This window comes from Elephantulus edwardii, unplaced genomic scaffold (genome assembly GCF_000299155.1).
Source record: "Elephantulus edwardii isolate Elephantulus edwardi_28Jun2011 unplaced genomic scaffold, EleEdw1.0 scaffold00022, whole genome shotgun sequence".
NCBI lineage: Eukaryota > Metazoa > Chordata > Mammalia > Macroscelidea > Macroscelididae > Elephantulus > Elephantulus edwardii.
The window spans coordinates 4,819,071-4,839,750 of NW_006399772.1; the positions used below are offsets into that span (position 1 = coordinate 4,819,071).

Here is a 20,680-nt window from a genome sequence, read left to right on the forward strand (position 1 = left end):
TTATTAGCCGCGTTACTGCCAAACCCGAAAAGTGAGTTAAGTTTGGTTGGTTTGCACTGGCGGCCAAATGGTCCAATTACCGCAGGGGACGAGGAGGCTGAGGCCAGATTGGCATCCTCTCTGCCTATAGGGCAGGCCCAGGGGCGGCGAGGACCTGCCCCGGAAGTGGGCGCGGCCTCAGAGCTAGACCTGAGAATCAAGCCTCTACCGTGGTCGTTGGGAGAAGCGGAACTGGGTCTTTTTCTTAAGTATATCATGTGATGGGTTCTGGTTTTAATGGAGGAAAAAGTGTGGAAAAGGCCAAGGATCCGAACTGGCGTATTTCCTAGTCTTCGCGTCCCTTTCCGCCCTCTGGCTGGCGGTTCTGTTAGGTGAGTCCGGGGCTTCGCCGGGCCGGCCTCCCCTAAAGTGCACCCTGTCCCATCGGGTTGGGTGGGGGGACTCAGTCGCCGCCCTCACCTCATACTCCGGCCCTACGACGCGCTGGGGAGCAAGGTCTCCGTGGATCGGATCGTGCAAGAACTCCACTCACCTCCTGGAATTTCCCGGGCCCACAGCTCGGAATGGGGGAGTCCGGACAGGGAGTCACGAGCAGAGGTTTGGCTTTGGGGCACCAAGGACAAGGACGGTTTGGAGGTGTCCAGAAGTCCTAGGGACGAGTAGGCCTGAGGAGGATGAATTGTAAGCATTGCGCTGTCACAGGTGAACGGTGCTTAAGCTGGACAAGGCAGCTGCAGCAGGAGCCTTTTAAGGGGCTTCATCCAGAAGACCAGAGTATTGTGTTGTGCGGAGAAGCGTGTGGCATAGGAAGCACTAGAGACCAGTTTATGATAATATGAGGCACGTGATGTTGACAGAGTCCTTAAGATGTCCACAGGAGGGCAAGGCTCGGGCATGGAAACTGACCCTTACCTTCCAGATGCTTCAAAGGTGCAATGCTTTAGAAGCATCCTTTTTATTTTGGAGTATAATATACATGCGCACCCTTCGGGAGGCATAGTTGAAGGAAGTTGCAAATAGGATTACTTAAATTAACGAAAATGTAAAATTGGAGTCATATTTTCATTGTAGCTCTGCACCCACTTCCTCTCAAGCATCAAAGGTCGAGAGAGTGTGCCTGTTTCATTGTGTCTGTTAAATTTACATATAAACAACTTCCTTTCATTCTCCAATAGAAAGTTTGTAGCCCTGAAGCCACCCTTACTTTGATCACTTACCACTCTGCTATTCAGAACAAATGAGGTCTGACTCATCCATTGTCAGTTGGAGAAGTTATATTTGACCGAGTGCATTAGTTTTATTTAAGCCATTTTTTTAATTAAAGTGAAAGTTCAGAGAAACAAGGCCAAATTAACTGGAGGTCAGAAACGAGCAATCCTATTCACAAGTAAAATGCTTTATTTGTAGTTCTTAATCAGCACACACCCTTCCACTTTCCTTGCTCAGTTTACCCCCACATCCCATTTTGGCAGTGCCCCTGGTAAATCCCTGAAATATGTCCTATGCCCAGGAGAAGAGATGAGCACAGAAAATGCTATTCGAGGCTCAGAAGTACTTCAGTGGGCAGTGTCTGCCAACTAATGAAATAAGCTGAGTGCAAGTAGATGGGTACAAGGGGGGTGGGGGGAAGAAGGAGTCTAATTTAATCTATGGACTCAAGACAAGTATCAAAAGATAATATGTAAATTCTTGCAAAATTACATGGTAGTCACAATTCAAGTGCATTCCTGTGAGTCAGAATCAGCTCATAGCTGACCAGAGCTACTAGTGTATTGGAACCATCAGAGGCGCTACCCTTGGGTTGGCAGCATAGCTTCCTGCAAACCACACTGTTTAAAGTAGAAGAGGAGGGGGTTGTTGTTGTTGTTGTTATATGCCATTGAAAGAAAAACCAGAGGTGGTTCTTAACTATAATCAGTATAGTATGCTAGTCTCGTGCATTTGCTTTACCCAGCCCTTGGCACAGTGTTTAAGTATTCACCTGCTAACCTAAAGGTTGGCAGTTGAAACCTACAGCTCCACTGAAGAAAGAGGTAGCAGTTTACTTCCATAAGGAGTGTAGCTTTGGAAACCCTTGGAGCAGTTCTGCTTGGCCCTGTAGGGTCTCTCTGAGTCAGAATTTCCTCACAGGCTTATTCCTTATATGTTATTACCAGTTTCTTCACCTTTTCTTTCTTTTCTTGCATCTTTCTCTCTTTCCAAAGGGTAACTTCCCCACTTGTTTTACCCCCCATCTCCCACAGATTGATATTTAGCTCTTTGCATCAAGTTTCCTCTCATTCTCAGTTTATCACTTCCCAGTGGCTTATTTCCTTAAATATTTAACTACATTCCTCCCTCACTAAATATCCTTAAGTCTTTCCCAACCCCCTGTCTTTCATCTTTTCTTTTCCAGATGCCCCAAAGGAATAACATGTTCTTAGCTGTTATGTGCCGTTGAGTCGCCTGTGACTCATAGCAACCCTATAGTACAGCAGCCCTGAAGCCTGCCTTGTCCTGAACCAATCTCACTGATACTGACACACCTACCCCCACTGTCCCAGTTTTACCGTATCAATCGATCCATCTCATCTGGGGTCTTCCTCTCCTGCACATGATGTCCACCTTCTCCAGGGACCTCCTGGCCACATGCCCAGAGTATGTGAGATGGAGTTTCAAAATCCTAGCCTCCAAAGAGAAAGTTGGATTCACCCCCTCCAAGACAGACCTATTTGTTTCTTGGAAGTCCATAGTATGTTAAGGACTCTTCTCCAGCACTGCAGCTGGAAGGCTGCTCTCACTTTTACCTCTGTTTATTTGTAGTTAACCCCTTACCTACTTGCAGTCTCTCTTCCAATTTCTCTTTCTGCTTAGCCTTCTTCCAGAAGGTCACAAGGTTGGTGTAAAAGAAAACTGACTAAATGAGAAAATATATTGAACACTTGTATGTGAAGATTAAATATAATGTGTATAAGTAAAACTTAGATTTAATGCATTCCCAATAAAAACACTAAGTTTACAAAAAATAGCGATAATGTTATTAAGAAAGGAAAGAACAAAAAAGAGTAGAAAATATTCTGGGAAAGAATAAATAGGTTTTTTAGGGAATTATGTTTATCTTAAAAGTACGGAATGAGGGTTGCAGAGTGGATTATATTTGGGGTGGGGGAGAGATTGTGTACCAATGAAGGAGTTTTGCATTTCAAGGCGGGGGGGGCAGGGAGAAGAGTGCAACAATGAATGAATGGAATTCCGAAATCTCTGTAGATGTTCATTGAAATAAAAAAAAATAAATAAATAAAAAATTTTTTTAAAAAAAGTAGGTTTTAGACCTTCTAGATAGCAGGACATATCCTGGAGTCACAGTTACAGCAGCATAGTACAAAATAGAAATATGAATCAGGAAAACAAAGAGTTATAAGAAATTGGCCTTTTATAGATTTATTTACTGTCCAATAATCACAAAACATTAAAAGCTAGGTGGGAGTAATTATTAGTGTTTGGTCTATACAGTATACTAAAGTGATAACAGTGAGAATATACCTATTAAAAGAAATCTTAGGCTAAGAAAATACTTTAAAGAATTTACTGGTAAAGGAGACTTTACTTTTTAAAAATAAGACTTATAGAAAACTATGTAAAAATTTTATGTTATCAGTGCCCTTTATAGTATGTAGTCCAGTTACCTTTTCATTCTACTTTGATGCCCTTGCAAGTTTTATTAACCCTCCCTTATTAAAACTCTAGCGTCTTGATACCACTTCCTCCTTTTTCACTACTTCCACTTTCCCATTGAGTACGTGTGTGTGTGTGTGTGTGTGTGTGTGTGTGTGTGTGTGTGTGTAGGAGGGTGTGAGATTCCCTGAAATTGACTGGGAACAGGGTGATAAGCACAGCCCTCAGACTGAGATTCTTGAACAAAGTCAGTCACTGCCTGTGCTAAGAGCAACAGAAGCAAGCTCTCTCTGAGATTGTTAATAGAGCTATACTCAGTAGATGTATTAAAAATTTTGTTCTATTTTGTTATAGACTTATGAATTATGAATATAATGTCAAAGATTGTTTCAGAGCTTTCCTAAAGATAGAATGGTAAAATGTTTTCAAAATAGGGAAATTGTAGAGTTGGAAAAGAGCCAACTGTGTTCAATAAGAAATTTTTTTTTCCCCTCCTCATATCAAAACAATTTTGACTTTTTTTTCCCCTTTTCTTAGGGTGTATTTCCCTTATTTCAACTCTGCAACAGCCTCTTTAAACTGTTTAAATGAGAATGTCCTTGGCCCAGAGAGTACTACTCACCTGGCTTTTCACATTACTCTTCTTGATCATGTTGGTGTTGAAACTGGATGAGAAAGCACCTTGGAACTGGTTCCTCATATTTATTCCAGTCTGGATATTTGACACTATCCTTCTTGTCATGCTGATTGTGAAAATGGCTGGGCGGTGTAAGTCTGGTTTTGACCCTCGACATGGATCACACAATATTAAAAAAAAGGCCTGGTACCTCATTGCAATGTTACTCAAATTAGCCTTCTGCCTTGCACTCTGTGCTAAACTGGAACAGTTTGCTACCATGAATCTATCCTATGTCTTCATTCCTTTGTGGGCCTTACTGGCTGGGGCTTTGACAGAACTTGGATATAATGTATTTTTTGTGAGAGACTGACTTCTAAATACATCATATCATATTTATTGGCACTCAACAACAAATGTTCTGAATCTTTACAAGCTTCAAGAATACCAGAGGACTGAGGGGGTGAGGAAATTACCAAATGTAGTTTTATACTGCTTCCATAAAATAGGCGTGGCTTATAAACCATGGACTTATCATTCACCAGAACTGAATTATTACACTTAGTTATTCCATATTTGAGTATTTGCTCTTAACTCTCTACATGTAAATAAAGTTTGCTTTGAACTTTACATTTCTACCTGACTCTTGAATAATCTGTTGTATGTAGTCAGTATTTAAAGCTTTTAATCTGTATATTTAAGTAGTTGAATATGTAGCCTTATTATGACCAAAATAAATGGCCATTTGTTCTTCTAAATTGTAGGAAACATAACAGTGATGTCACTTCAGGTTTATGTTCAGAGAGAGCTGGAGGGTTTGACAGCTTTTTATCTAGCCTGAATTCATCGTTACTTCTGTATGTGGGGTAGATTTGTTAGAGGTGGTATGTTAAAACCACGGATTCCTTAAGTTTTGGGGCTCAGACATCACGATTTGATCTGTACAGACCAAGTTTATGCTCATTGTCCTGTCATCCTAGGAAGTTAGTGAGTGCCCCCCTTCACTTTCAAAAGACGCCCTGTGGTCCAGCAATGAAGCTACTAACTGAAAAGTCAGTGGTTTAAACCCACCAAGGTCCGCAGGAGAAAGAGCAGTTGGCCACTGTAAAGATCACACCCTTAGCAACCCTGTGGGCTTCACTCTGTTCTACCAGTGGACTCCACAATGGGCTTGGTTTGGTTTTTCACTTTTAGAAGTGCCCTACTTTGTAAGTACCTCCTAGGTACTACCTAGTTACTACCTCCTACTTATAAAGAAGTGGAGATGGCAGTACTTAACAAGAATTTTCAAGTGGTTAATATGTCTTGTTGGAAGGAGAAGTGGCATCCACTTCCATAATAGCTTGCCTCTGGAAATCCTGTGAACCTGGAGAGAGGATCAAAGGCATCCAAGCGTCGAGAACTTTCCTTCATAGGGTCATTATGAGTCACCTGCGACTCGATGGCACTTAACAACAACAACAATATGTCTTGTAAACCTAAAGCAGCATGATTGGTTGCTCCTGTCCATTGTAGATCTCTTTCAAACTCTAGGAAGAATGTAAGACAGTATTTCTGTTTTAAAAATATCTAACAAGAAAGTGATTCCTCTCCATTCATACTTTGAGGTTACTTGAATATACTCCCTTGGTCTAATTCTGCCTTGTGAAGATAAATAATGTGGTAAAGTGGTTTCTGCCTTGTGACCACAGTACCATTTAATTGTTACCATTTAAAACTATACAGGTAGGCTAAATAAAATTGGTCTTCTGTTGTTGTTACACGCTGTTGAGCCACCAGTGACTCATAGCAACTCTATGTACAACAACCCTAAACCCTGCTCTATCCTGTGCCAGTCTCGCTGTCTCAGACACATCTACTCTCATTACCGCAGTCACTAATTAATCTATTTCACTGAGGGTCTTCCTCTCCTGCGCTGTCCCTCCATCTTCCCAAGCATGACATCCCTCTCCAAGAACTGGTCCCTCCTTGCAAGATGTCCAGTGTATGTAAGACAAAGCTTCAGAATCCTTGCCTCCAAGAAGCAGCCTGGTTTAACCCTCTCTAGGACAAAACTGTTCATTCTCTTAGCAGTTCATAGTATATTCAGTACTCTTCTCCAACACCATAGCTCAAAGGCATTAATTCTCCTATCCTCCCTAGTCATTGTTAAGCTCTCTGATGCTCCAAAATATTTTTCTGTCCTTTGAAACCAAGATTCACTTTGGAGGCAGAGATTTTTCATACTTAGGGTGCATGGCCAGCAGGGACCAGTCGTTGGAGGAATCCTGCTTGGAAGGATGGGGGGATAATGCTGGAGAGAAGACCACAGATGAGATGCATTGGACAATAACTGGGGTAGTAAGGATAGACATGTTAGAGTCAGTGAGACTGGCTCAGGGTAGGGCAGGGTGAAGAGCTGTTGTACACAGGGTCACTATGAGTCGCAGGTGACTCGATGCCGCATAACAAAGATAGGATTTAGAGGAATAGTTAAGAGGGGATACTGAATGGTCTAGGCTTGATCAGATATTCCTAATTTGGGAGATCCAAACTATTTGGTGTCTAATTTATCATTAGGTAAATACAAACTAAGAGAAATTGTCATATCTGAGAAACCAGCCAGGAGGATGTAAATGACATCTCTTTTGCAGCTCAGCTATGGCTGTGTTCATGCAAGTATTATCAGTATAATCTCCCTGTGGGGGAAAGAAAAAGGGAAAGCACCTGTGCAAGCCATCAGCTAGATCAGGAATCAGCAACTTTTTTCTGTAAATGGCCATATAGTAAATACATCAGACTTTGCAAGTCAGATGATCTCTAATTATTCAGCACAATTATAGCAATAAAGTAGCCATAAACAATGATAAACAATCTTGGCAGTGTTCTAATAAACCTTTAGGGTGATTAATTTCATGTAATTTGCACATGTCTTAAAATATTACTTTATTGATTTTGGTTTCAGATACTGAAACTAAAAAAATCTCAGCTGTGGTCAATACAAAACTACATGGTGGATGTACAATTTGATGGGTGGGAAGGTGAAGGAAATTGGAAGAATCTAGTCTGAAAAACAATGTATTTGAATTTTTTAAATAAGCTAGTATAATCAAACAAACAAAAAATACATGGTGGGCCAGATAGAACCCGTACATGGTAGTGTACTGACCCAGAACTGGGTCACCATGAATCAAACAAAAGCAAAAATTCTGTATGAAATTGCTAAGAGGAAGGGTGAAATAATTTCTCCCTTCAAAGAAATGTAAGAGGGATAATTAAGAACTACAGATAAAATGCAACACAGTAACTGAACTTTACAATGAGGATCAGTCAATTTTAGTATCATCAAGCTTCCCACAAAGAACTTTATTTAACTTTGTGTGCTTCCAAACTAAACACTTAAAGCAGGCAATAAATTACCACTAGTGTGTGCCTCTGTAGTTCAGACACATTTCAAACAGTAAGTAATGAAGTACATATTAAAGAGAGAGATCAGACTCACAAGCAGAAAAAGCACAACAAATTGAATAATACATATAAATAATGCAGAAAAACTTCCTTCCCAGGCCTGCTTTTAGTGAGGGCATACTTTATATTACACAGCTGTTCACCAATGGTAATTACAAAAAGAATTGACACTGCCCCAAGAAACTTAAACATCCAAAGCTTGTAATGAAGCCATTACTAAGTATAAACAAGTAACGACCTACTATGAGCAAAAGATTTATCATAACTTATAAAGAAAAAAGCAACTTGTAAACGAAATGACATTCTTTAGCACTTGAAAATAGAAAATACATATTGAAAGGGTCCACGACTTGGTCAGCAACAGTTGATAAATGGATGCAGCCCCATCAACAGTCCAGTCAGACAGGAATACAAATCCACCAATGGAGAATTTTTAAGCACCAAGAAAATTGCTAGCACGAAGCTATAAGAAGTAGGCCATCTTTTTACTAAAATGTAGCATAAATACTGCTAACTTTATAAAAGGGAGTTCTGGTGGGCTAGTGGTAAGGAATTTCACTGTCAGCTCAAAGGCACATGGTTTGGATCTGCCTGCTACTCAAGGAAGAAAGTTGGGCAGTCCACTCCCGTGAATTTTACTGCCTCCGAAAAGTCAGCGGGAGGGTCTGCTATGAGTCAGTCCCAACTCGATGGTACACTACAGCCACCTTATAAAGGTTTCAATCTGTTGTACACAGGGTCACTGTGAGTTGGGTAATCATTGCCTAACAACAACAGCCTTATACCTTTGGTCAACTGATTTTCAACCCAAATGTCCATTAACAAATGAATGTGTCACAAAACTATGGTATATTAACACAGCACTGATAAACAAGGAACTTGTAAAACATTACACAACATGGATGACCCTAGAGGACAATATGCTGAGTGAAATATCTCAGATACAAAAGGACAAATAACACATAACACTACTATTATACAACAGGTCTGATATGGGGGTATTGAGGAGAAACTTAGAACAGAGGGGGTAGATAATGAGCACTGCATTGAAACAGATGAAGAAAAAAAATTAATATATAATTAAGCATTGTATGACAACAGTCCAGAATAAGGTGCATTGCAAAGTGGACTGGAGGAGAGGGAGGGGCAGGAGAAAATTATGCAACAAAGATGAATTTTATAAGTCTGCTGGGGGAGGGAGGAGGAAGGAAATTGTGCAACCAAAAAAAAAAAAAAGCTAAAGAAAGATTAGCTTACATAGATTCATCCTTGGATGGTTGCCTGGGTTGGGTTGCCTGAGTTGGGAAGGAGGATAGAGTGGAATAAAAATTAATAGATAAGTTAGGTGAAGGGAAAGGCAAATATCAACATTATTCTCAATAGACTGAAAAGCATTCCCCTTGGTAATGAAATAAGGATGCTCATTACTAGAACTCATTCAATATTATACTGGAAATCATAGAATAAGGCAAGAAGGGGAAATACAGAGCATTTAAATTGAAAAGGAAGAAATAAAACAATCCCTGTCAATAGATGCCATGATCTCTGGAGTGTAGTGGGCTTAGTGTACAAAATAGCTTTCCTAGGTCATTATTGCCTTTGACTTTTGCCACATGTGAACATGCAAATAAGTTGTGTAGACTCCAAATGAGTAGATTTGCAAGTTTTACTCCCCTGCTAGATTTGAACTGAGCAGATTTAAGGGCAGAAGATAGGAATCTTGCTACCAGAAAAAAAAGAGAAAGAGATTACAGCATGTGTCTTTTGGGCCAGAGTCCTGCACCAGTCTGCCACATTCACACAATGGAATGCTGTGCAGCACTCAGGAGAAACAGTTTTGAAAAATACGACATAATTTGAAAGAGGCTGGAGAGCATTATGCTGAGTGAACAGTCTCATAAGAGCAAATACTGCATAAGACTATTATTGTAAAAATAGAAGGATAACTAGTAAAGCATGTGCAGGAACTTGGAGGGAGGGGGAGCAGAGGGGTGAGGATAGAAAGGGGTGGAACTGCAGGGCTGCACAGTTTGGTGGGTGGAAGGATGAGGGGAAGCAAATGGGAAGGATCTGGGTGAAAAGACAAGATAATGATGGGCAAAGTCCAATGTGATTGATTTTATAAAACAGTATATGAGAATGATTGTATGAAACACAACGTGACTGAAGAATAGTGTGAAACACTATGTAAACTTTGTAAGCAAACCAATTTAAAAAATAATGTAAAATAAAATATATATGAATGACTGTATGAAACACAATGTAAATAAGATATTGTATAAAACACAATACATAAAGATAGCTCCGGTGGCCTCCTGGCAAGAACCTGCACTGCAATCTCGAAGGCAACGGTTCGAATCCACCAGATTTTCTGCTGGAGGAGGAGGAGCAATCTCCTCCTGTACCAGCTGGATCAGATTCAACGGCACACAGCAAGAAATATTTCTTCTGTGTGTGTAAAAACACAATGTATATAAATGTAACATAAAGGAATTATATGAAAACCAATAAAAATATTGTTTAAAAAACCAAAACAGCAGCAGCAAATGAAAAGCCAGGGACCAACATGAGACAGCTACCCCACAGAGCCAGAGCTTTGCCTGAGGCCTTTGCCCAACTTCACAAGGACTTAATTAGTGAGACTAAGAGAGTTTGTAGCACTGACTAAAGTTGTGAGGCTGAAGGTCAGAGGGCCTGTGAGCACACTTGAGAAGTTGCCCTAACAAGTGCTTCTTGTTTCTAACCTGAATTGTAACTTGTTACCTCCCCTAAAGATTAGTATGGTTCTCTGAGTTCTTTATATTGCAATGGATTACACACGTAGTATTAGAACAGTGAGAGCCCATGGAGGGGTAGTTGATCTTAGAATTGATAGACTTGTCTGATACCATAGAACTGATTTTGTGTTGTTTATGGTGACTGTTCCCCATTGTGGAGTTAGTGGAGGTCATACACAATTACCTTAATGCGATCTGCACTCCTTTCACAATCTTGCACATAGAGAATTGTAGAGTCCACAAAAGTTACTAGAAATAACAGTCCAGTTCCACAAAGTAGAAAAGTTCATGTTGATTTTATAATTAATGCTAAAGCACGCATATACAGTTCTGCACCAATAGCAATCCTAATCAGAGTCTTCTGAGTGGTACATGGTTATATATGTTAGAGGTGCAGGAGTCAATATGAGAGTGCTTTGTGGACGCACAAAAGTACATTGTTAGCTGCCACTGAGTTGACTCCATTTCACTATTACTCAGTGTGCAACACCGTCCAGTCCTGCAGTGACCCATTGCTGGTATGTTTGAGCCCATTGGGTAGTCGTCGTGTCTGTTATTAAGGATTATCTTTTTTGTTGCCTCTATTTTACCAAGCATAATGCCCTTCTCCAGAGACACATTAAAGTACATAGATGGGACAAAGTCTTGCCACCCTTGCGTTTGGCCATACTTTCCCCAAGAAAGATTTCTTCACTCTTCTGGAAGGTATAGTATATGGAGTATTCTCTACCAGCATCACAATTGAAAGGTATCAGTTATTGGGTCTTTCCAGCTCACTGTGCATCTTTCATATACCCAGGACATTACTGGTTTTCAGTACTGTCTTAAGCATAGTTCTCTAGAAAAGCAAAACTGTGTCCATTCATTTGTTGATGGGCACTTGGGTTGTTTCCAGCTCTTTGCTATTCCGAACAAAGCCGCAGTAAACATGAGTGTGCATATATCTGCTTGAGTGGTGGTTATGGTTTCTTTAGGGTAAATTCCCAATAGTGGAATTGCTGGGTCAAATGATATTTCTAGTTGCAACTTTCTGAGAAAGCACCAGACAGCCTTCCATAGTGGTTATACCATTTTACACTCCTACCAAGAGTGAATAATGGTTCCAGTTTCTCCACAACCTTGCCAGCATTTGAGGTTTGCTCTTCTGTTAAATTTTGCTATTCTTACTGGGGTGAGATGATAGCTGTGGTATATTCACACAATGGAATACTATGCAGCATTGAAAAACAACAAACTCATGAAATATTATGCAAAATGGATGAAGCTGGAGGATATTATGCTGAGTGAAATATCTCAGGTTAAGAGGACAAATATTGCATAGGGCCACTGTTATAAAACAGGACTGACATTGGGGTTGAGGGAAGACCGTGAAGGAGAGGAGGAATGATGTATGCTGCATTGAAACAGATGAGGGAGAGAACTGTTTAAAAGGGATATATGATTAGGTATTATTTTTATAACAGGAGTCCAGAATGAAGGCTGCACAGGAGAGGGGATTTGGGGGAAAGGGATTGCATAATGATGAAAAAGTTTTACTTTTCAAGGAGAAGAGTGAATTGGGGGGGAGGAGCAGGGAGAAAAGTACAACAATGAATGTTTAAAAACACTAAGTTTCTGTAAACTCTCATTTAAATTAATTTTCTTTTAAAAAAAAGCAAAACTGGTGAAGCTTTATTAAAAGGGAGCTCTGGTGGCATAGTCTGTAGGGAATTTCACTGCTAGCAGAAAGGCAAGACCTTTCTGGCAATCCAAAACCATCAATAGTTCCGTAAGAAAAAGACTAAGACTGGCACTCTCCTCCTGTGTGATTTTCAGCCTCTAAAAACCCCACTGGAGGCTTAATAAGAGTCACTTTTGACTTTACAGCAATGGAGATTTTGTATACAAATGCATGTGATATATGTAGAGATTGATGTTTAGCTCAAGGAAATGGTTCTTATGCTTCTTTATAGGTGTTCTTGAACCAAAATGACCTTATGAACTACAGATCAAAATCCTGCCCTCCCTGTGCCTTCCTCACAGTCTCCATGCTCAAGCCTATTGTTTGACTTACCGTGTCCATCCATCTCCTTTTTGCTGACCCTAGACTTTTCCCAGCATAATGTCTTTTCCAAGGGCTGGCCCCTTCTGACAACATGCCCAAAGTATGTGAGGCAGAGTTTCTCTATCCTTGCCCATAAAGAGCACTCTGGTTGTACTTGCTCCAAAACAGATAGATGTTTGTTCTTTTGGCAATCCATAGGATAATCAATACTTTTTGCATCAGTCTTCCTTATTCATTGTTCAACTTTTAGGTGCATAGGAAACAACTGAATATACCATGTCTTGGATTGGGTGTACCTTAGTCTTTAAAATTACATCCTTGCTCATGAGCACTTTAAAGAGATCCTTGAAATTTCTCCCCAGTGCAAAACATCTTTTGATTTCTTCACTGCTGATACCATGGTATTGACTGTATATCCACATAAAATGAAATTAATAATGTCAATTTTTTTCTCCACCTATAATAACAGACACTTATTAGTCCAGTGGTAGGGATTTGTTTTTTCAGCACAAATGAGTCTGTTTACTTCAGATAGTGACTATCTCCATGTTGTTGTTAGGTGTCATATATTAGGCTACAACTCACTTGGAAGGGGATTTGTTTTCTTCATGTTAGGTGTGACCCATATTAAAGGCTACTGATCTTCTGCAGCAGGTGCTTCAAGTCCTCTTCACTTTCTGCAAGCAGGGCTGTCCTCTGTATAATGGAGGTTGTGGAGTCTCTCATGCCACATTTTTCTTCATGTAACCCAGCTTCTCTCACTATTTGCTCAGCACACAGAATGAATAGGTATGGCACCTATCTTTCCTGATTTAAAACCACGCAATACCCCTCCTTGTTCTGTTTAAACACCTGCTTCTTGGTCTGCGTACAGATTTCACATAAGCACAATTAAGTGTTCTGGAATTCTCATTCTTTTCAAGGTTTTCTATGATTGACAGTGCTGGATATATTTGCATAGTCAATAAAACACAAGTAAACATATTTCTGATATTCTCTTTCAGCTCTGGTAAGCAATGATATCACTTGTTCCATGGCTTCTTCTGCATCCAGCCTAAATTTCCTGCTATTCTCTGTAAATGTACTAATCCAGCTTTGACCCATCCACCTCTTCCCAGGCACTTTTTTAGTTTCTTCCAATCTGAGGTTCTCATTTTCCCCATGGGTGACCCTGCTGGTATTTGACATACCAGTGGCTTAGCTTCCAGCACACAAATCACCACAAATACAGCAAACTGACAGACAAATGGTGGCATGTGCTTGTAGAGGCTGATAAGTCCCAGGTCTGTGGCTCAGACCTCACAAGAGAGGTATCTGCGAGGTTCACAGGTCCAGGTAGTCAGCAGATAGGCAAGGTCTTAGAGACAGCTGGTTTCAGTGGCAGAGAAATCCAAAAGTCATCATCAGGGAGCAGAGTCACACACTGCTGATTTTGGAGCCTGCCAACTCCAGAAACTGACAAGCCCCAAGTTAGCAAGTACTGCCAAACACGGGTTCAGACATAGAGGACACAAGTTAGATAGTCAAATGCCAGATCAGGAAATAAAGGGCTAGTTTTTCCAGAGAGTTTACCTATGTATTTAACGTTAACATAACCTCAATTTGTTTCATTAGCATCATTCAAGTTATAATTTACAACACCTAAGGACCAATTGGCAGCATCAGGATGGATGGTGAAGAGATTGAGATTGTACACAGCTTTAGTTTGCTTGGCTCCATAGTCAACACTCTTGGCACCAGCAGCGAGGAAATTAAAAGGCGCATTGCCATGGGAAAGTCTGCTGTTAGGGACCTCTCCAAAGTACTGAAGAACAATGGTGTCTCTCTGGAGACTAGGGTGCGTCTGATACAGGCTATGGTCTTCGCAATCACTTGTTATGCATCAGAGAGTTGGACAATGACCAGGGAGGATAGAAGGAGAATTGATGCCTTTGAGCTGTGGTGCTGGAGAAGAGTATTGAGAATACCATGGACTGCTAGGAAAACAAACAGATTTGTCCTGGAAAGGGTTAAACTGGGTGGCTCCTTGGAGGCAAAGATTCTGAGGCTCTGTCTAACATACTTTGGACATGTTGTGAGGAGGGACCGGTCCCTGGAGAGGGATATCATGCTTGGGAGGGTGGAGGGATGGCGCAGGAGAGGAAGGCCCTCTATGAGGTGGATTGATTCAGTGACTGGGATAATTGGGATGGGAGTGTCAGAGACAGTGCGATTGGCACAGGACAGAGTGGAGTTTAGGGCTGTTGTACATAGGGTCGCTATGAGTCGCAAGCGACCCGATGGCACATAACAACAACAAAGGGCAGTTATACTGAGGTTCAAGGCCAAATTAATACACAATATTACCCATCTTAGTACGATAGCTTAGATTGGGTACCCCTTAGTCCTCAAAATCTTTTTCAACAATTTACATAATGCAGTATTTCTCGACTGCTGTTGCGATATGTTAAATCATATGAAATAAAATCCTTTAATCTTTTCTCTGTTTATCATGATGTTGCCTATTGTTCCATATGTGAGGATTTCTATTATCTGATGTTGAAATGTAATCCATTCTGAAAGCTTTAGGTTTTGATCTTTGCTCTTCCTTGGTAATTCCTTCACGTCTTCCTCACTTTGAACAAGTGGGATTTGCCAGCCTCTACAAGCATGCTCTTCATATGGTCAAGCTTCTTAAAGCTTCTTGCTCAGCACACAGATTGAATAAGTCTGGTTAAAGGAGGTAACCCTAATGCACATCTTTTCCAACTTTAAACCATTCAGTATCCCCTTGTTCTAATCACATGACTGACTGTCTGATGGTTCATGAACAGGTTCTGCATGATCATGGTTAAATATTCTGGAATTCTCATTATTTGCAGTGTTACCCATAATTTGCTGACCCACATAGCTGAATGCCTTTTCATAGTCAATAAATCACAAGGTGAACATTTTTCTGGCCTTCTCTTCTTTCAGCCAAGATCTAGATTGTATCAACAATAATATCCCTTGTACATGTCTTCTTTTGGATCTCTGGTGGTCCCTGTTGATACACTACTTCAGTAGTTTTTAAATTGTCTTCAATAAGGTTTTACAGACACATGATATTATTACTTTTTCCTTTCTATAATTGCTGCTTTTAGATCACCTTCCTTCTGGTATAGGTAGAATTATGGATCTAGCCAAGCTGGTTTTCTAGGTAGTTGTCTTCTATATTTCTTGGGATAAATATGTGTCCTTTCAGCATTGCACTTGTTTATTGTTAATATCTAAGTATGGTGTCAATTCCTTTCAATCCAATATGGGCTTCCTCCTTCAATACCATCTTCAGTTCTTGTTTCATGCTACCTCCTGAATTGTTGAACACCAACCGATTATTTTGGTACAGTGACTGTGTATCTCTTCTATTGTTTTCTGAGGCTCCCTATTGTTTTCTGAGGCTCCCTGTGTCATTCACTCTCTTGCCAATAGAATTCTCCAATATTGCAAGTGGAAGTATTAACATATATGTACCAACTAAAGCCATCATTGCTGATGTCAGATGCATCTTGGCTGAAAAGCAAAGAATAAATACTGTGTTCATTTGTAATTTACTGTCTATGTAGAGGCATCTAACTAGGTGGATCTTAACATATTATGGCTAATGTTGAGAAGAATGGGAATACCAGAACACTTAATTGTGCTCATGCAAAACCAAGAAACTGTCACCCAAATGGAGCAAGGGAACCCTTGCATGGTTTAAAATCAAGAGAATTGTGTAGTGGCACCATATCATTTCTCCATACATATTCAATTTTTATGTCAAGCAAATCATTCAAGAGGCTGGACTTCATGAAAAACAATACAGTATCAGGATCAGAGGAAGTCTCATCCACAGCCTGTGTTATGCAGATGACACAGTCTTACTTGCCAAAAGCGAAGTACTTTAAACACTTGCTGCAGAAGATCAAAGACTATGGCTTCATATAATTACATCTCATCATCAAGATGACAAAACTCCTCACCACTAGGTCAATAGGCAACATTATGACCGATGGGAGAACAGATTGAAGATGTCAATCATTTCATCTTGTTGGGATTTACAGTCAACATCCTTGGCACCAGCTGTCAAGATATCAAGAATATTGCCATGATTGGATCTGCTGTCAAGGATGTCTCTCAAGTATTAAGGTGAGCCTGATTCAAGAATCATCTTTTCAATGACTTGTTATGCAACTGGAAGTTAGATAATGACTAAGGATGACAGAAGAATCGTTGATAACTTTGAGTTGTGCTGTTGGAATACTGAATATCCCACAGACTGCCACGAAAGCAAATAAGTATGTCTTGGAGAAAGTGCAGCCAAAATACTCCTTGAAGGCAAGGATGATGAAGCTTCATCTCACATACTTTGGGCATGTTGTTAGGAGGGGCTGGATATTCTTTGGAAAGGGACATCATACTTGGAAAGGTGGAGGATCAGTAAAGGAGAAGGAAGACCCTCAATGAGGTGGATTGACAGTGATTGCAGCTCAAGTGCATGAGAGTTATGAGAATGCCGCAGGATAGCAAAGTTCAGATCTGTTCTTCATAGATCACTGTGAGTTATACTCTGCTCATTGGCACCTAAAACAGTAGCTTGAGAATGTCTAATGTGTATTTCCCTTTTGGTTTTCTAATAATAGATTTTTGCATATTTCATTAAAATCTATTTTCTCAAGCCAAACTTTGACATCTTTTCAGCTCATTAACCTCATCATTTCTTACATTTGCTTTAGTTACTGTACATTAAAGAATAATCTTCAGAGTTTCTTCAGACACCCTTTTTAAATTTCTCATCTTTATGAAGATCTTCGCTTCCTTCACATATGTCCCTGAAATTTTAACTCCTCTGATCTTCAGTCATTAGTGTTCACTACATAAAATCTGTTCTTGGGATTATCTCTATATTCAAGTGGGATATACTGAATTCATATGTATCTTATGGTCTTAATTCACATGGTCTTAAGTTTAATATTCTACTGCTTCAAGTTGAATTTGTGTTATGAGCAATTCATGGTCAATGCCAATCAAGTCCTGGCCTTGGTGTGACTGATACAGAGATTCTTCACCATCTAGTTTCACATATTTCATGTATATTCAACAGAGCACATATAAGAGGTCACAGTTATGGGTAGTTCCTAGATATAGCCAAATACCTAATGGAACTGAATTACTGGGATTTGAAGGCTTGGGGATCTCTAAAATCAACTGCCCTAAGAATTACAGAGGTGATGTTCTGTATCTTAGTTTGGTGAATAGCATCCAAGAACTTGAAAGCTTGCAAATGGCCATTGGTCAATTTCCATGTGGTCATTGGTCTGTTTCCATGTGGAACAAAGCAAAGTGAAGCAAACTAGCATCTGAAACAGTAAAAAGATATAAACTGTACATTGTGTTTCCATGGCTGTTATTTTTACAAAGGCCGGCTGCTCCATCTTTCACTGGTTTTCTGGTGGGTGCACACTGTCAACTTTTCATTATCAAACACTTCAGCCTTGCTTACATCAAATAAAAAACCAAAACGCACAGCTGTGCAATTGATTTTGGCTCAGTGCTTTATGGGACAGGACAGCTTGCCCACTCACTGGTATTTTCAGGGCTGTAATCTTTACAGGAGCAGATGGCCAGATCTTTCTCCCACAGACTAGCTGGAAGGAAGATTTGAACTACCCACCTTTTTAGTTAGCAGCTGAGTACTTTGACCACTATACAGCGAAGGTGCAAATAAGACTCAAGGTAGTTCAATTCTGTCCCAGGCTAGTAAGCAATAAATGCTTATTGTGTAATTTAAGTCATTTTGTCACTTAAATAATATTTGAAATGTATCTGTAATTTGTATGTTTTTCCAGAAAAACTAGACAAGGGAGAATTTGGTTGATTTTCATGTTTTATATGATGTCAGTCTGGAGACTAGGGTGCACCTGATCCAGGCCATGATCATTGCCATTACTTGCTATGCTTCAGAGAGCTGGACAATGACTAGGGAAGATAGAATTGATGCCTTTGAGCTTTGGTGCTGGAGAAGAGTACTGAATCTACCATGGATTGCTAGGGGAACAAGTTTGTCCTGTAGACAGTGAAACCAGGCTGCTCCTGTGAGCCAAGGATTCTGTCGTCTGACATACTTTGGACATGTTGTAAGGAGAGACCAGACCTTGGAGAGGGCCATCATGCTTGGGAGGGTGGAGGGACTGTACAGGAAAGGAAGACTGTAGATGAGAAGGATTGATTTAATCACTGGGGAATGGGGATAGGCGTGTTGGAGACAGTGAGATTGGCAAGAGATAGAGCAGGGATTAGGGCTGTTGTACAGTCACTATGAGTCACAAGTGACACAATGGCACATAACATTATCTATCTTAGATATTATAATTTGCTTCATGGATTTATATAACTAATAAATTAACTGTAAAGCTACAATACAGAATGAAAAGCTGATCCTTAAAGGGGCTGCTGATAGAATTTTCTGTTGCAATTGTAGAATTATACTATGAAAGTCAAGAACTGACTTTTAAAGTTAAAAAAAACTTAATTTGTTTTCTCTAACAGAACTTTTATTCTTTATTTATTAACACCAAATATACTATATATTTTGGGGGGACTTGTAGTGATAAAAATTTGACTTCTGTCTTAAGATTATATACAAGTCCACATGTATTTAACTGATACAGAGGACAACTGGAAGCAGGGAAGATAAGCAAAGGCTATACAGACAGGGATGATACTGAATTGAAATTCTGAGAAGCAGCACAAGAAGTATCTCACTTCAAATGTATCAGCGGCTCCAAGAGAGAAAGATGGGGAATTTCTTCCTATGGGACCTTCAACCTCAGAAACCCCACTGAGGATCAGCTATGGGTCAGTTTTGTTTTTTTTTAAAAAAAAATTTATTAATTTTAATGAACATATATAGAGATTTTGGATTTCCATTCATTCACTGTTGCCTTTTTCTCCCTGCTATGGGTCAGTTTTGACTCACTGGCAATGAGATGGGTTTTTTTCCAAAGCTGGAAGTCCATGGTGGAACTGGCAGGTACTGCCAGCTGTGCTGCTCTGAAGGCAGAACCACGTTGTGAAGGTCCAAAATGATGTGGCTAAGTATTTGGTCTAACTCTGCAGGAAAGTAGGAACCATAGAATGTTTCTAAGCAGCAAATTTTATAAACCATATATGATTTAGAAAGATGTAACTGGTGATTAAAAAAAAATGATCCAAATAACGGTGGGAGGCAGAAGACAGGGAGCCTAGAACATTTTAAGCTACTTTGAGTTCATGACTGACTGTCACACATGAGGAAATGTGATGATAAATTCTTGTCAGGTGCCATCAAAGTCTAGTAGGACCTATAGCGACCCTGTGAACAACAGATCTGAATCATGCCCTATCCCACAGCAGCAGTCACCCTGTCAATCCACCTGGTTGAGGGTATTTCTCTCCTTTGCTTACCTGCTTTTCCAAGCATTGTGTCCCTCTCCAAGGAACAGCCTCTCCCTAGCAACATGCCCCAAATACATTAGATGATTTATCATCTTTGCATCCAAGGAGCACTCTGGCTACATTTTCTCCACAACGTATTTGTTCTTTTGGCCTGGGATGTTCAGTGCTCTTCTCCAATGCCACAGCTCAAAGGCATCAACTCTTATTCTGTCATCCAGAAATTAGATATGGATAAAGAACAGAGGAACCAAGATTACCATGAGATGACTATGGAAAGAGATGGTGATGTTAAGTTAGGGTGGAAAAGAACTTAAGGTTGGCCCAGGGTTGAGGCAAGAGAAGAGAACCGATTGCACCACAGGGACCACTGTTATTGTCATGTGCCATCCGACTGGAATCTACTCATAGCTGACCTTCCAGTGGGTTTTCAGAAGCTGTAAATTGTATGAGGAGATTCCCCATCATTCTCCTATGGGGCAGCTTATAGATGTGAACTGGGTTCCTTTGGGTCATCAGAGCTCCTACAGGAACTGATAAACTACCTAAGAAACTGAAACTGACTGAAGACATGAGATCATGAAGATAGAACAGGAACAGGATAGAAAACTCAAGAAAAATGGGCAATACCTTTAATAGCGGTGGGAAGGCAAAAGAGGCTTCCAAAACAACAAGATAATTATTGTATTGAGTAAAAGAAGTAGATTC

General features: G+C 40.2%; 1 protein-coding gene across 1 annotated transcript; it reads left to right on the plus strand.

The window, feature by feature from the left end:
- Window positions 1-272: 272 nt before the first annotated feature.
- TMEM60 (transmembrane protein 60) lies at window positions 273-4,896 on the plus strand. The gene is made up of 2 exons (XM_006882598.1): window positions 273-371; window positions 4,192-4,896. Exon 2 carries the CDS (start codon window positions 4,242-4,244, stop codon window positions 4,641-4,643), a length of 402 nt encoding a protein of 133 aa, XP_006882660.1. The 5' UTR covers window positions 273-371; window positions 4,192-4,241; the 3' UTR covers window positions 4,644-4,896.
- The last annotated feature ends 15,784 nt before the right edge of the window (window positions 4,897-20,680 follow it).

What these genes read in the sequence shown, in the direction of transcription:
- TMEM60 (XM_006882598.1), top strand. Translation starts at nt 4,242, where the DNA reads ATGAGAATGTCCTTGGCCCAGAGAGTACTACTCACCTGGCTTTTCACA.